Source organism: Aquarana catesbeiana, linkage group LG12, assembly GCF_042186555.1.
Source record: "Aquarana catesbeiana isolate 2022-GZ linkage group LG12, ASM4218655v1, whole genome shotgun sequence".
Taxonomy (NCBI): domain Eukaryota; kingdom Metazoa; phylum Chordata; class Amphibia; order Anura; family Ranidae; genus Aquarana; species Aquarana catesbeiana.
In genome coordinates this window covers 43,839,217-43,850,617 of record NC_133335.1, presented here as the reverse complement: position 1 = coordinate 43,850,617, position 11,401 = coordinate 43,839,217, and the positions used below count along the sequence as shown (strand labels likewise).

At 41.3% G+C, this 11,401-nt stretch overlaps 1 protein-coding gene across 1 annotated transcript in view; it reads right to left on the bottom strand.

Annotated features, from left to right (window-relative positions):
- Positions 1–2,096: 2,096 nt before the first annotated feature.
- ITGB3 (integrin subunit beta 3) overlaps positions 2,097–11,401 on the bottom strand; it is a 135,877-nt gene continuing 126,572 nt past the window's right edge. Inside the window, exon 15 of the mRNA XM_073607661.1 lies at positions 2,097–8,618. Within this exon, the coding sequence (XP_073463762.1) occupies positions 8,550–8,618 (69 nt within the window). The 3' untranslated portion in view covers positions 2,097–8,549. The remainder of the gene's footprint in view (positions 8,619–11,401) is intronic.

Here is an 11,401-nt window from a genome sequence, read left to right as displayed (position 1 = left end):
TGGGCTTTTAGATATATTTGTCTCTAGGTTTTCCCTCAGACAAGATGGCGCCTAGTGGTTCAATTCTCGGGACTCAAACCGAGGCTTGGTTGTATGTGTGCTATTTAAGCGGTGCGTCAGGACGCCGCCCGTATCCCATCACCATGTCCGCTAGTGACGGAACAACGTAGGGAGGAGCAGCGACGTACTGACGTCACCGCTAAACATCCTGTCCCGGAAGCTACAGGCTGTTTTAGAAGCCAGCCGGCTCGTTTTTATGCTCATATTGTCTACCATTCTGTAAGTGTTCAATTATCTTTTCTTACATGGAATAAATTTAAAAGGATTTTATGCTATGAAGCCTTTTGTTGTTTTATGGGGAACTTACAACTCACCTTAATCGATCCATCAACAGACCTTTCCTATTGAGGTTGAGGTGTCCATTATATGCCAGAGAGATCCCGGGCTGGGGTACAGCCATCCGCCCTGTGTGGTCCCCTATAACAAGGGACCACGAGTTCTGGTAAGTGGCAGTGTTTCTTTGTGGTGGAGGCATGCTTTCACTTGTCACTTTCTCTGGGAAACCCTGCAGCACATCACCATTCAAGAATTATCAATTTTTTCAATGGACTAATCACCATTATGTTATGATTTATTTATTAGCACAAATTGTTTTTTTTTTTAGACACGGGTTTGTTATATTTTATAATATATAGTATATCATTTGATTTTTGTACTTATAAACTTCACCAGTTTATCACACTAGCAATATCCACTTTTACATTGCAGTATATTTGATGTATCACACTGGCCACCGAGTATCATTACTGAGTGTGGCTATTCATTTAATTTGTTTTTTTGCACTGAATTGATTGGTTCATTTTTAGATCTACTTAGTGTGGTCTATTGATACATTTTTTTTGTGAGTACACATCATATTTTTTTGTAATTTAACTATTTCTAGCGCAACTTTTTTGTTTTCTATTTCTGTTTAGTGTTGTATAACGCTTTTAGTCGCAGCTCAGCATATTGTCCACCAATAGCGCAGTTTTTTCTCTTTATATTGGTTTATTAAATGCAACTGGACTGTGCATTTTGCAAGTTCAGTTACAAGGGCATTTGCCCCAGAGGGGTTGTAAACCCTCAAGGTTTTCCACCTTAATGCATTAAGGTGAAAAACCTTCTGTAGTGCAGAAGCCCCCCAGAGCCCCCCTTTTACTTACCTGAACCCGATTGTTCCAGTGACAGGGACGAGCACAGCAGCTTTATCCGCTGCCTCGGGTCCTCATTGGATAGATTGATAGAAGCGGGAGTAATTGGCTCCCGCTGCTGTCAATAAAATCCAGTGACATGGGAGCCGGGGCCGAGTCCTGCTGTCTGTGTCAATGCAGTAGCAGGACTCGGAAGCGCGCCTGCACGAGTGCCCCCATAGAATGCAGCTCTCCATAGGGGCACTCGGGAAGAGGAGGAGCCAGGAGCACTGCCGGGGGACCCCAGAAGAGGATCTGTGCAAAACCCTTGCACATAGCAGGTAAGTATAACATGTTTGTTATTTAACCTTTACAACCCCTTTAGTAAATAAGCTGAAGCTTCACCTTGCAAAAATTACCCAATCACATGCATTTTTTCCACATGATTGGATGTTGGAAGTCAGCAGAGCGTCACTTTTGGGTTGATTTACTAAAACTAGAGAGTGCAAATCTGGTGCAGCTCTTCATAGAAACCAATCAGCTTCCAGTTTTTTTTGTTTGTCATAGTTTAATTGAAAAAGCTGAGGTTAGAAGCTGATTGGCTACCATGCACCTCTTCACCACATTTTGCACTCTCCAGTTTAGTTAATCAACCCCGTATGTTTTCTAAGCTCTGCAGCAAATTCTCTTGCAAAGTGCACAGTCTGTTTGCCTTTATTAAATCACACTGCTTGATCTCAGCTCTGTATTCTGGCTTGGAGTCAAGCTTGCTACTTGCAGCATAGTCCCGAGGTGAGTAATCCAGTTCTGATATACAAAGACTGAATTGGTCCATTTCCTGTGCTGCTGGTCTCTCATCTCTTTTTTTGTTCAGAGGAACATGTCAGAATAATTGCATCCCCTTAAAAATAAAACAGTCACACATACTTATGAAAACGTGTGGTTTTTACTTGGAATTTTGCCATTGTGTAACAGAAAAGCTTTCCCACATACAGAATGCAATGTCTTCCTTCCCTCTGATTTGCTGACAAGTCAGCTTAGCACAAAACCTAAGAAAGTACAACGGCAGATGGGTTGAAATTGTCATATAAATAGCCTCATAGTCTGATAAATTCAGATTCTACAAGGGCAAACTGGTCACACAACTTTCAAAGACTTGCAGCTCCCTCTGATGGAAACTGTCCTTTATAAAGCTCTTTCTCAATACTAGTTCCAGAATAGGTGCCGGTCTCAGTAATGATGAATGGGTACTTCATAGCCTCCAAACTGGGGATCAAACAAAGGCTACTTGCAGAGACTATCAGTTGGATATAAAGGGGTCAGGATTTAGAGAAAATCTCTGTATGATAATGAAAATGTTTGATGGCTGGAAGCCCTGATCATTGCATCATGCGCCTGAATGGAGGCAAACTTGTATCATCTGCTGCAACTCGTATGCCCTGTACACACGGTCGGACATTGAACGGACATTCCGATAACAAAATCCATGGATTTTTTCCGACGGATGTTGGCTCAAACTTGTCTTGCATACACACGGTCACACAAAGTTGTCAGAAACTCCGATCGTTCTGAACGCGGTGATGTAAAACACGTACGTCGGGACTATAAACGGGGCAGTAGCCAATAGCTTTCATCTCTTAATTTATTCTGAGCATGCGTGGCACTTTGTGCATCGGATTTGTGTACACACGATCGGAATTTCCGACAACGGATTTTGTTGTCGCAAAATTTTATAGCAAGCTCTCAAACTTTGTGTGTCGGAAATTCCTATGGAAAATGTGTGATGGAGCCCACACGGTCGGAATTTCCGACAACAAGGTCCTATCACACATTTTCCATCAGAAAATCCTATCGTGTGTACGGGGCATAAGGGTTCTGAAATGCTGGAAATGACATCTGACTTTCGATTTATGTGTACTGAATCCGGGTGAGCCACACTGTACTGCTTTCTAGGCTAGAATAGGCAGATCTCCCAACATGTACTGAATTGTGGATGTCAGTTTTTAGCACAGGCAATGGGAGCAATTCCATAAGGCAATGGAGACCTATTTCTGGTGGTGTGTATGGTCAGAAGAGTTGTGCCAAATCTATAAAAACCATGCAACCTTTTTATTCTTAGTACTGACACATGCGACAAATTTAAGTAGTTCTTATTTGAAGACACTTCTTCTGTGTGGCGTTATTGTTGCAACAGATTTATGAAGAAATACCGCCATACTGGTGATAGGGAAAAAGGAGGTAAATAGGACCTCCTACATGTTGAGGTAAACCATTAACTATTTCACATAGTGTCGCATCTTTGAGACAATTCCGTGACAAAACGTGTCCTTTGATATACGATGGGGGAGATTTACTAAAACGGGTGCACACAGAATCTGGTGCTGCTGTGCATAGTACCCAATCAGCTTCTAACTTCAGCTTGTTCAATAAGGCTTTGACAATAAAACCTACTATTGGTTAAGTCGGCCATAGATGGTTCAGCAGGGACCAGCCAAGATTCTAACTATCTATTGGCAGGCCAAATGTACTCAATCGACTTGGCTACAACCAGCATGTTGGATTTTCATCTGGCACAGCTCTACATAGAAACCAATAAGCTTCCAGATTTTTTTGTCAAAGCTTAAGTGAACAAGCTGAAGTTAGAAGCTGATTGGCTGCCATGTACAACTGCATCAGATTCTACACTCTCCAGTTTTAGTAAATAAACCCCAGTGCACATAAATTTGTCACCATTCTGCCATTTGTCACACCACCGTGAGACCAATTTCTAAAAAGGATCTACAAAACTCTTTATGAATAATCTTTAGAAGGAATGATTATTCATTTCTGAAAAATTAGATCCCTAAGGTTGCTTTATAGTGTCTGCTTTACACCAGGGCAACCAATCAGTTTCCGTTTAACGTCTTTTGTGGCAAAAATTACAGCTGAAATCTTACTGGTTGCTTGGAGTACTTCAGATCCTTTCTTTTTAGATCTGACCACTGAATCTTGTATGATGTGATTCTCCTAATCATGTATATTAAAAAATGTTTTGGCCTTTATTAACTCTGCCATGAAGCTCTTTGGAAGTTTTGTGACCACATTACTCTTCGTATATAAAGATGTATATTACACAGCTTCTGGTTTAAAATAGTACATACATTTTAGGACAAGCTTGTACATTTTCCATGTACTATCGGCATATCTGATTGTGAGTAAAAGATTGAAACACATCTGCAGTTTTACTAACTGTCCACAGAGGGGCAGTATAATCAAAGACAGAAAATTTACATTAACAAACATACAAAAAAAATTTCTTACACTAAAGAAATAAATGTACAGTGCCATTCATGAATATTGTCTAGAGGTATCTCCTTACAGTAAAGTACAGTGCTTTCACATACACTCATCCAAGGCTTTTATTACCCACTGATCGTACTTTTTAAGGGCTCATTCATACCTGTATGAAAAAAAAAAAAAATTTAAAAGTCTGCAGCTACAAATAATCTAGCTGCTCACTTTTAATAAAAGGACACTTACCTGTTCAAGGATCCAGCGCCGTCTTCACCCGGAGCCGGTTCTTCACCAGTCTTCAGGTCGCCGGCGCTGACATGTTTGCTAAGCAAAGCCAGCTGTGACTCCTTGCGGCTTCACACTGCGCATGTGCGAGCCGCGCCGCACTTTGTGAATGGTCCTGCAGTCTTCTGGGCTTCAGGGAAATGGGGGTATGCAAACTTTTGCTCTGAACTCCTAGGCAATGTGAGAGGAAGTGAGAGTGGGTACCTGCCAAAACTATGTACCCGCTCCAACCCACAAAAAAAATATAATATGGTGGTGGTGGGGGGCAGGAAGGGCACAACTTTTTTTTTTTTTGGGTGAGGTTCTGCTTTAAGCAGCACTGATCTGCATATATCAACGCAGGCTTAGCTCAATGGCACATAGTAAACCATTGTTTTCTAGGTGCCCTGTTTACACCATAAGGACTAATTCACACCAGTTCGCTAGCTGAAAGGATCACATGCAGGCTACCGTCTGTCCTAGAAAATACACTGATATCTCCAACATGACATATACTGTATTTAAGGCACTTTTATTTTTGCTTACAGCTTGCTTAATTTGTATAAATAAACGAGGCCACTTATTTTTATGTATGGAAGCAGATCATATGAAGCATGCTTACTCTAATTTTTGTCTGTTATTCTCACATATAACTGCGTATTTTACAAGTCTAAACTGGATATATTAATATTCAGCTTAGTTGACTAGACCAAAAAAAAAAGCAGTTAAACTTTTTAGAATTATTTTGGTCATGAAGGGCTAAACTGCCCAGTCATAAAGTAGTTTAAAGCAACACGTGACGTTAAATGATGTAAGTGAGAAAAGAAAATACTTTTTGCTCCCCATTGTCTACCTGCATACACTATACAGCCAAACCATTTGTGGTCCATCACACCTATAGGAGGTTGTTGGACATCCTGTTCCAAAACCATGGGCATTATGGAACCCCCCCCCCCCCCCCCCAAACCCATTTGCAGCTGTAACAGCCTCTACTCTTCTGGGAAGACTTTCCACAAGAGTTTGGAGTATGTCTTTGGGAATTTGTGCCTATTTGTGAGGTCAGTTACTGATGTTGGATGAGAAGACCTGGCTCACTATAGGCATTCAAATTCATCTCACAGGTCCAAAGGTGTTCATTAGAGTCGAGGGCAGAACTCTGTGCATGTGACTTGAGTTCTTCCACACCAAACTCATCAAAGCATGTATTTATGGAGCAGGCTTTTTTTATCGATACAGGGGGAGGAGGGAAGGGGTAAACGTCATCATCTCCCTCTTCTCCATTCTTGTATTCAATGAAAATGTGAATGGATGAAGGAAGAGGAAGGGGAAAATAAAGACACCATCCTCGTATTGTACACTAGCCTAAAGAAGAACACTGTTTGTATTATCCAGGAACAGTAAGCAGCAGCCATCCAGAACTAGCATACTCTTGATTAGAGGTAACTTCTTCCCCAGGTACTGTTTCCAAAAAAAAATCATTATTTGTTGAATTGTACTTTAAAGCCCAACTCCAGTCAAAACTTTTAATTTTGTTTAGAATGGAGCAGGAAGGGTTATATCCCTTTTTTTTTTATTGTTTTCTTTGTACTTTTTTTTTTTTTTTTGTACCTACTGGAGAGGTTTCCCTGACATTCTTATCAGGCCATATCTCTCTTGCTAGAACATACAGGATTGTTTACTGAGCCTTAATAGACCATATATACATGCAAACAAAAGTGATCCTCATTAAGCAGTAAAAGTTTTTTTTTTATCTTCCCTATAGGTGTCTTTGTAACAATAACTAAAACAACTAAGTACTGTCTGTGATGCTGTTTTATTTGCACAACATTAAAATTTTCAGGACAATTGTCAGGGCCTGGACCCAGACCAGGGACCTTTGCAGTGTCTAGTAGTAATTCCTCTCACTGAGCCATCTGAGATGCTGTACAGCTTCTTGCCTGGTTACTTAGACTAGTGGTTGCCAACCTTTCAGAATTCACAGATCACAAAATTCTCAATTTTGAATCCCGCAGACAACTAACATGATAACATGAATTTTACATGCCTTATACACACAATGCTCCAGTTGCTCACCCCCCCCCCCCCCCGGAATTTTGCATCACACTGCTGCTCTACATAGACTCCTCATTGGATCTCATCTCCTTATCCAGCCATGTGCTCGAGCTCCATGCAGCCTCCCACAGTCTCAGCACTGCCATTGGAAGTCCCCTCCTTCTTCACCTCCCGCACTCTGCACTACTCCCGGCGCCTCCCTCTGAGTTCACAGGAGCCATAACCACAGAGGAGGAATCAGGGATGAATGCACATTAAGAATAACACTGGAAACAACATTGGGCGGTATATATCCACCACAATGTTGATTTACGGCAAAACCCCTGGGACCACCAAAATTTTCTCCTGCACCATCACTCGTCCATGGACCACTGGTTGGCGACCGCTGGCTTAGGCAACCTTGCCTTATGTCTTGCTTCCCCTGAACCTTGAACTTTTAGCTCCTCCCATGAACTTCCTGATTTAAGCCACATTTCTGCATTTCCTGTTTGCCAGATTATTGTGTTCTCTCCAGCCAATATCTCGCTTTTGTCACTCCTGCTACCATCCGTGTCTTTGGTACAACTCGTTACCGACCTTGTTCCTTGACTACGACTCTGTTTGATCCCAAACTACAACCACTTGTTACTAACCTTTGGCTTGTTTACTAACTACACATCTACTTGATCCCTACCAGCTATATTTGGACTCTGGCTTGCTCACCTCTTGGTGGGGCGAACCTGAGGACCATGACCTGGTATTACCACGCAGCAAAACCCATCTCCGCTATCAGGAGCTCTGGTGAACTCCAGTTCGTACTTAGACCCCGCACCTCATCATCCACCAGGGTGACCTGCTTGTTCACTTATCCAGCTAGTCAGTGGGCGCCTCTCTACTGCTATAGCTACTGGTCTCCAAGCCTGATTGTGATAGCAGGTTTTCGGAAAGTTCCCTTCTTTTTAGTCAAAGCAGTACTCCTGAAAATTTAAATGCTAATGCAAATAAAAAAGTATCATGGACAGCACTCAACTATTTTGTTGCAAGTCTACTAATTACAATTACTTCTCGCATCAGTAAGTAACACTTTTTGGTGAATAAAATACTAGTCTTAAAACATTTCCTACTAGGATATAAAAAAAAAAAAAAATTCAAGTTTTGTTTTACTTTGATCAGATTAAAAACAGACTGCATGGCAAATACTCTGGCACACAGTACATAAGATACGTAAAAAAAAAAAATCATACATAGAAAATATTGCTGGCAAGAAGTGTTGAACACTTAAATCTTTAAAAAGCTGTGTGGAAAAGTTCAAAAATGTTTTCTCGTGCTTTAGTAAGCTACAGATCTTGCATTTTAAAAAATGTAGTATGTGACAAGGGTGTAGCTGCACAAGCTCAGTCCTGTACAGGGGTCTACTGAGTGTAACAGGGTGGAGTGAGTTATCAGAACTGAGTATAGTGGAATTCCTGAGAATCTTTTTATGACAGCAGAAGTTCTGTTTTTCTGGCCGTTCTGATGCATCCGAATGGCTGATGTATTCTCTGTGTTGAGTATCCACCATGCGTCCTCTTAGTCTGGGATTTAAAGGGTGGCAGTATTTAGTTCAGGCTTCAGTAGATATAAGAGATCATTCGAAGGCCCTGAATACATTTTTTTGTAAATCATTTTCAGATCAAAAACAGTCTCAGATGGCCACAGGGGCTTCACATCTTGCAGAGAGCGTTGTGCTATTAAAATAATGAGGATGCAAAAACAGCAGAAATGACGTCACGAATTTCAGTTCTCCAAGATTGTCTTGTCCAATCACCATATTCATTCATTTCCACGATATGTTATGTTGGTGAAGGTTGAAGTGGCTCCTTTGTAGAGAGGGTTGTGAGCCTGAAATACAAATCGTATTAGAAGTGATTGTACATATACTATCTCACTGTAAAGCCACGGGCTCATTATGTGTTACTGTGGAGACCTTCATGCTTGTTACCTCCAGTCAGACTATATACACTGTTAGCAAAAAAAAAATTACACTTTAATAAAACCTTTTCCTAGCTTTCTTTCAAGTTTGATTTTACTCTAGATAGCAGAAAAAAGCATTAGCTTTGTATACTGTATTTATTATCTGTCATTTTACCTTAAGCCTTGTTCAGGTGAGCAGTGAGATGCATCCTGCAGATGCGACTTACTACTTTGGACCTAGGTTTTGCATCACATGAAAAAGGCAACATAATTCCTGGTTTCTCTACCAGGCAAGAACATGAATCCATCCTTTTATCAAATGTGATTTTGTGCTAACAGAGCAAAAGAATTATCAACTTGGTAATATTTTCCTTTTTCCTTTATGGCTTTTGTGGGACGATTCTTCCTGAAGTCAAAAGCACAACTATCAAATAGGCTATTAGCCTTTAACTTTACATACTTAAAGTGATGGTAAAGTCTCGTTTTTTTTCTTCCCTTAAAAATAACAAACACGTTATACATGTACACTATTTTACGAAAAGTATTGGGATGCCTGCCTTTACACGCACACACATGAACTTTAATGGCATCCCAGTCTTAGCCCGTAGGGTTCAATATTGAGTTGGCCCGACCTTTGCAGCTATAACAGCTTTGACTCTTCTGGGAAGGCTGTCTACAAGGTTTAGAAAATTTAAAAAACCGCGCTAGACTGGTAAATAAAAAATTAGGACAAAAGCTGCAACTCAGTTGTGGGATACGCACAAATAATGGATAGGATGGAAAAGAGTTGCGCAACTCTTTTCCATCCTGTCCACAAGGTTTAGGAGTGTGTCTATGGGAAGGTTTGACCATTCTTCCAGAAGCGCATTTGTGAGGTTAGGCACTACTAATGTTGGACGAGAAGGTCTGGCTCGCAGTCTTCGCTCTAATTCATCCCAAAGGTGTTCTATTGAGTTGAAGCTGTTAAAGGCTGCAAAGGGTGGGCCAACTCAGTATTGAACCTTACGGGCAAAGACTGGGATACTATTAAAGTTCATGTGCGTGTAAAGGCAGGTGTCCCAATACTTTTGGTAATATAGTGTATATACTTCTCTACATCTTTCTGTGGAACACTTACACATATAGTTGTGTCTTTAATTCCATCACTGGAAATAAGTAAAATTTGAATAATTCCTCCTAGGCATGCATGCCTCCAAATCTTGTACAAGGACAAACAATAAATGGTTTACAAATTGTTTTGTTTCCTCTGGTTTTCCTAGATATTACATGTGTTAGAGCAGTGGGGGAGTAGGACTCAGACGTAAACAGTCAATTTAAAGTATGCATGTGATTGCATAAGCAGAGGTTACCTCCAAGGTAATCTTTCTTCAGGGTATCTAGGTTAGCTTAGGCCTGGGGGCATAGGCAGGCTGGGCTAATGAGATTTTTACTAAGACATTATGTATGCGCTAACGTGTGTTAAAACATGTTTTCTTGTCCGCCAATGCAAGTTGTATTGAGGCAGTCCATTCATTGTAAATTGACCCTTAAAACGGAGTTCCACCCAAAAATGTAATATCCGCTTTTCAGAATTCTCCCCCCCTCCGGTGTCACATTTCGGGGGGGGGAGCAGATACCTGTATAATCCAGGTATTTGCTCCCACTTCCGGGCATAGATAGCCGCAGTATCCACGGATATCTATGCCATATCCGGCGCCTATTCCGCCCCCCCGCGCGCTGTCTTCTGGGAGACACACAGGTCCCAGAAGACAGCAGGGACCAGTGGGATCGCGCAGTGCGACTCGCACATACGCAGTAGGGAACTAGGCTGTGAAGCTGCAAGGCTTCACTTCCTGATTCCCTTACTGAAGATGGCGGTGCCTCCACCCCAGATCCTGAGGGACAGATCGGCTTCGGGTGCTGACATCGCGGGCACCCTGGACAGGTAAGTGTCCATATTTTAAAAGTTAGCGGCTGCAGTATTTATAACTGCTGACTTTAAAAAAAAAATAAAAATTTGGCGGAACTCCGCTTTAACAAGCCTTAAAACATCAAAAACATACTTGCAATTTTTGTGGGCAATTCACAGAGAAGTCTCAGCTGTTCTAGTATGCTAATGTTAGAAGCATTCATTTATACTGTATATGTGCATTATTTTGCAAAATACCGCTGACCTACCCAGCTTCACCTTTGTATAAAAAAAGCCAGTTTGGGTCATTCCCTATTGGTATTATATAGAATATCAGACCTCTGATGCAGCATGGTCCCCCCTAAGCTGCTTGGCAGGCACGGCTTTACGTTACAAAGACATGAATGGAAGAGCCCTACTCCTCTATCCCATTCTTCTCTATGGAGCATGTAGTTGCACCTACACACTGAAGGACAGGCTGCTGGGCGAAAATCAAATGTAAAAACTTCCCGGCACAGCAGAAATCTGGACAGTGTAAAGAGGGATAGTGCTACATCTCATTTTTGGTATAATAGCTAAGCAGGGGTGTGGGAACCCATACTAGGTTTTTTATGAAAAAGGTATAGATAGTTTAGGAGAAGGCTAACCACTGAGATTACCTACTTTTACCTGCAATAGCAGCATACAGAAAGCAAGAGACAGGAAAACAATGTGAAAAATGGTCAGATATTGGAGTTCCTGTACAGGTACAGGGATTTTATCTGAAGCACATATACATTCTGTTTTGGAGTAGAGTGGCATTTGAAGAAGGCACAGCAATGGA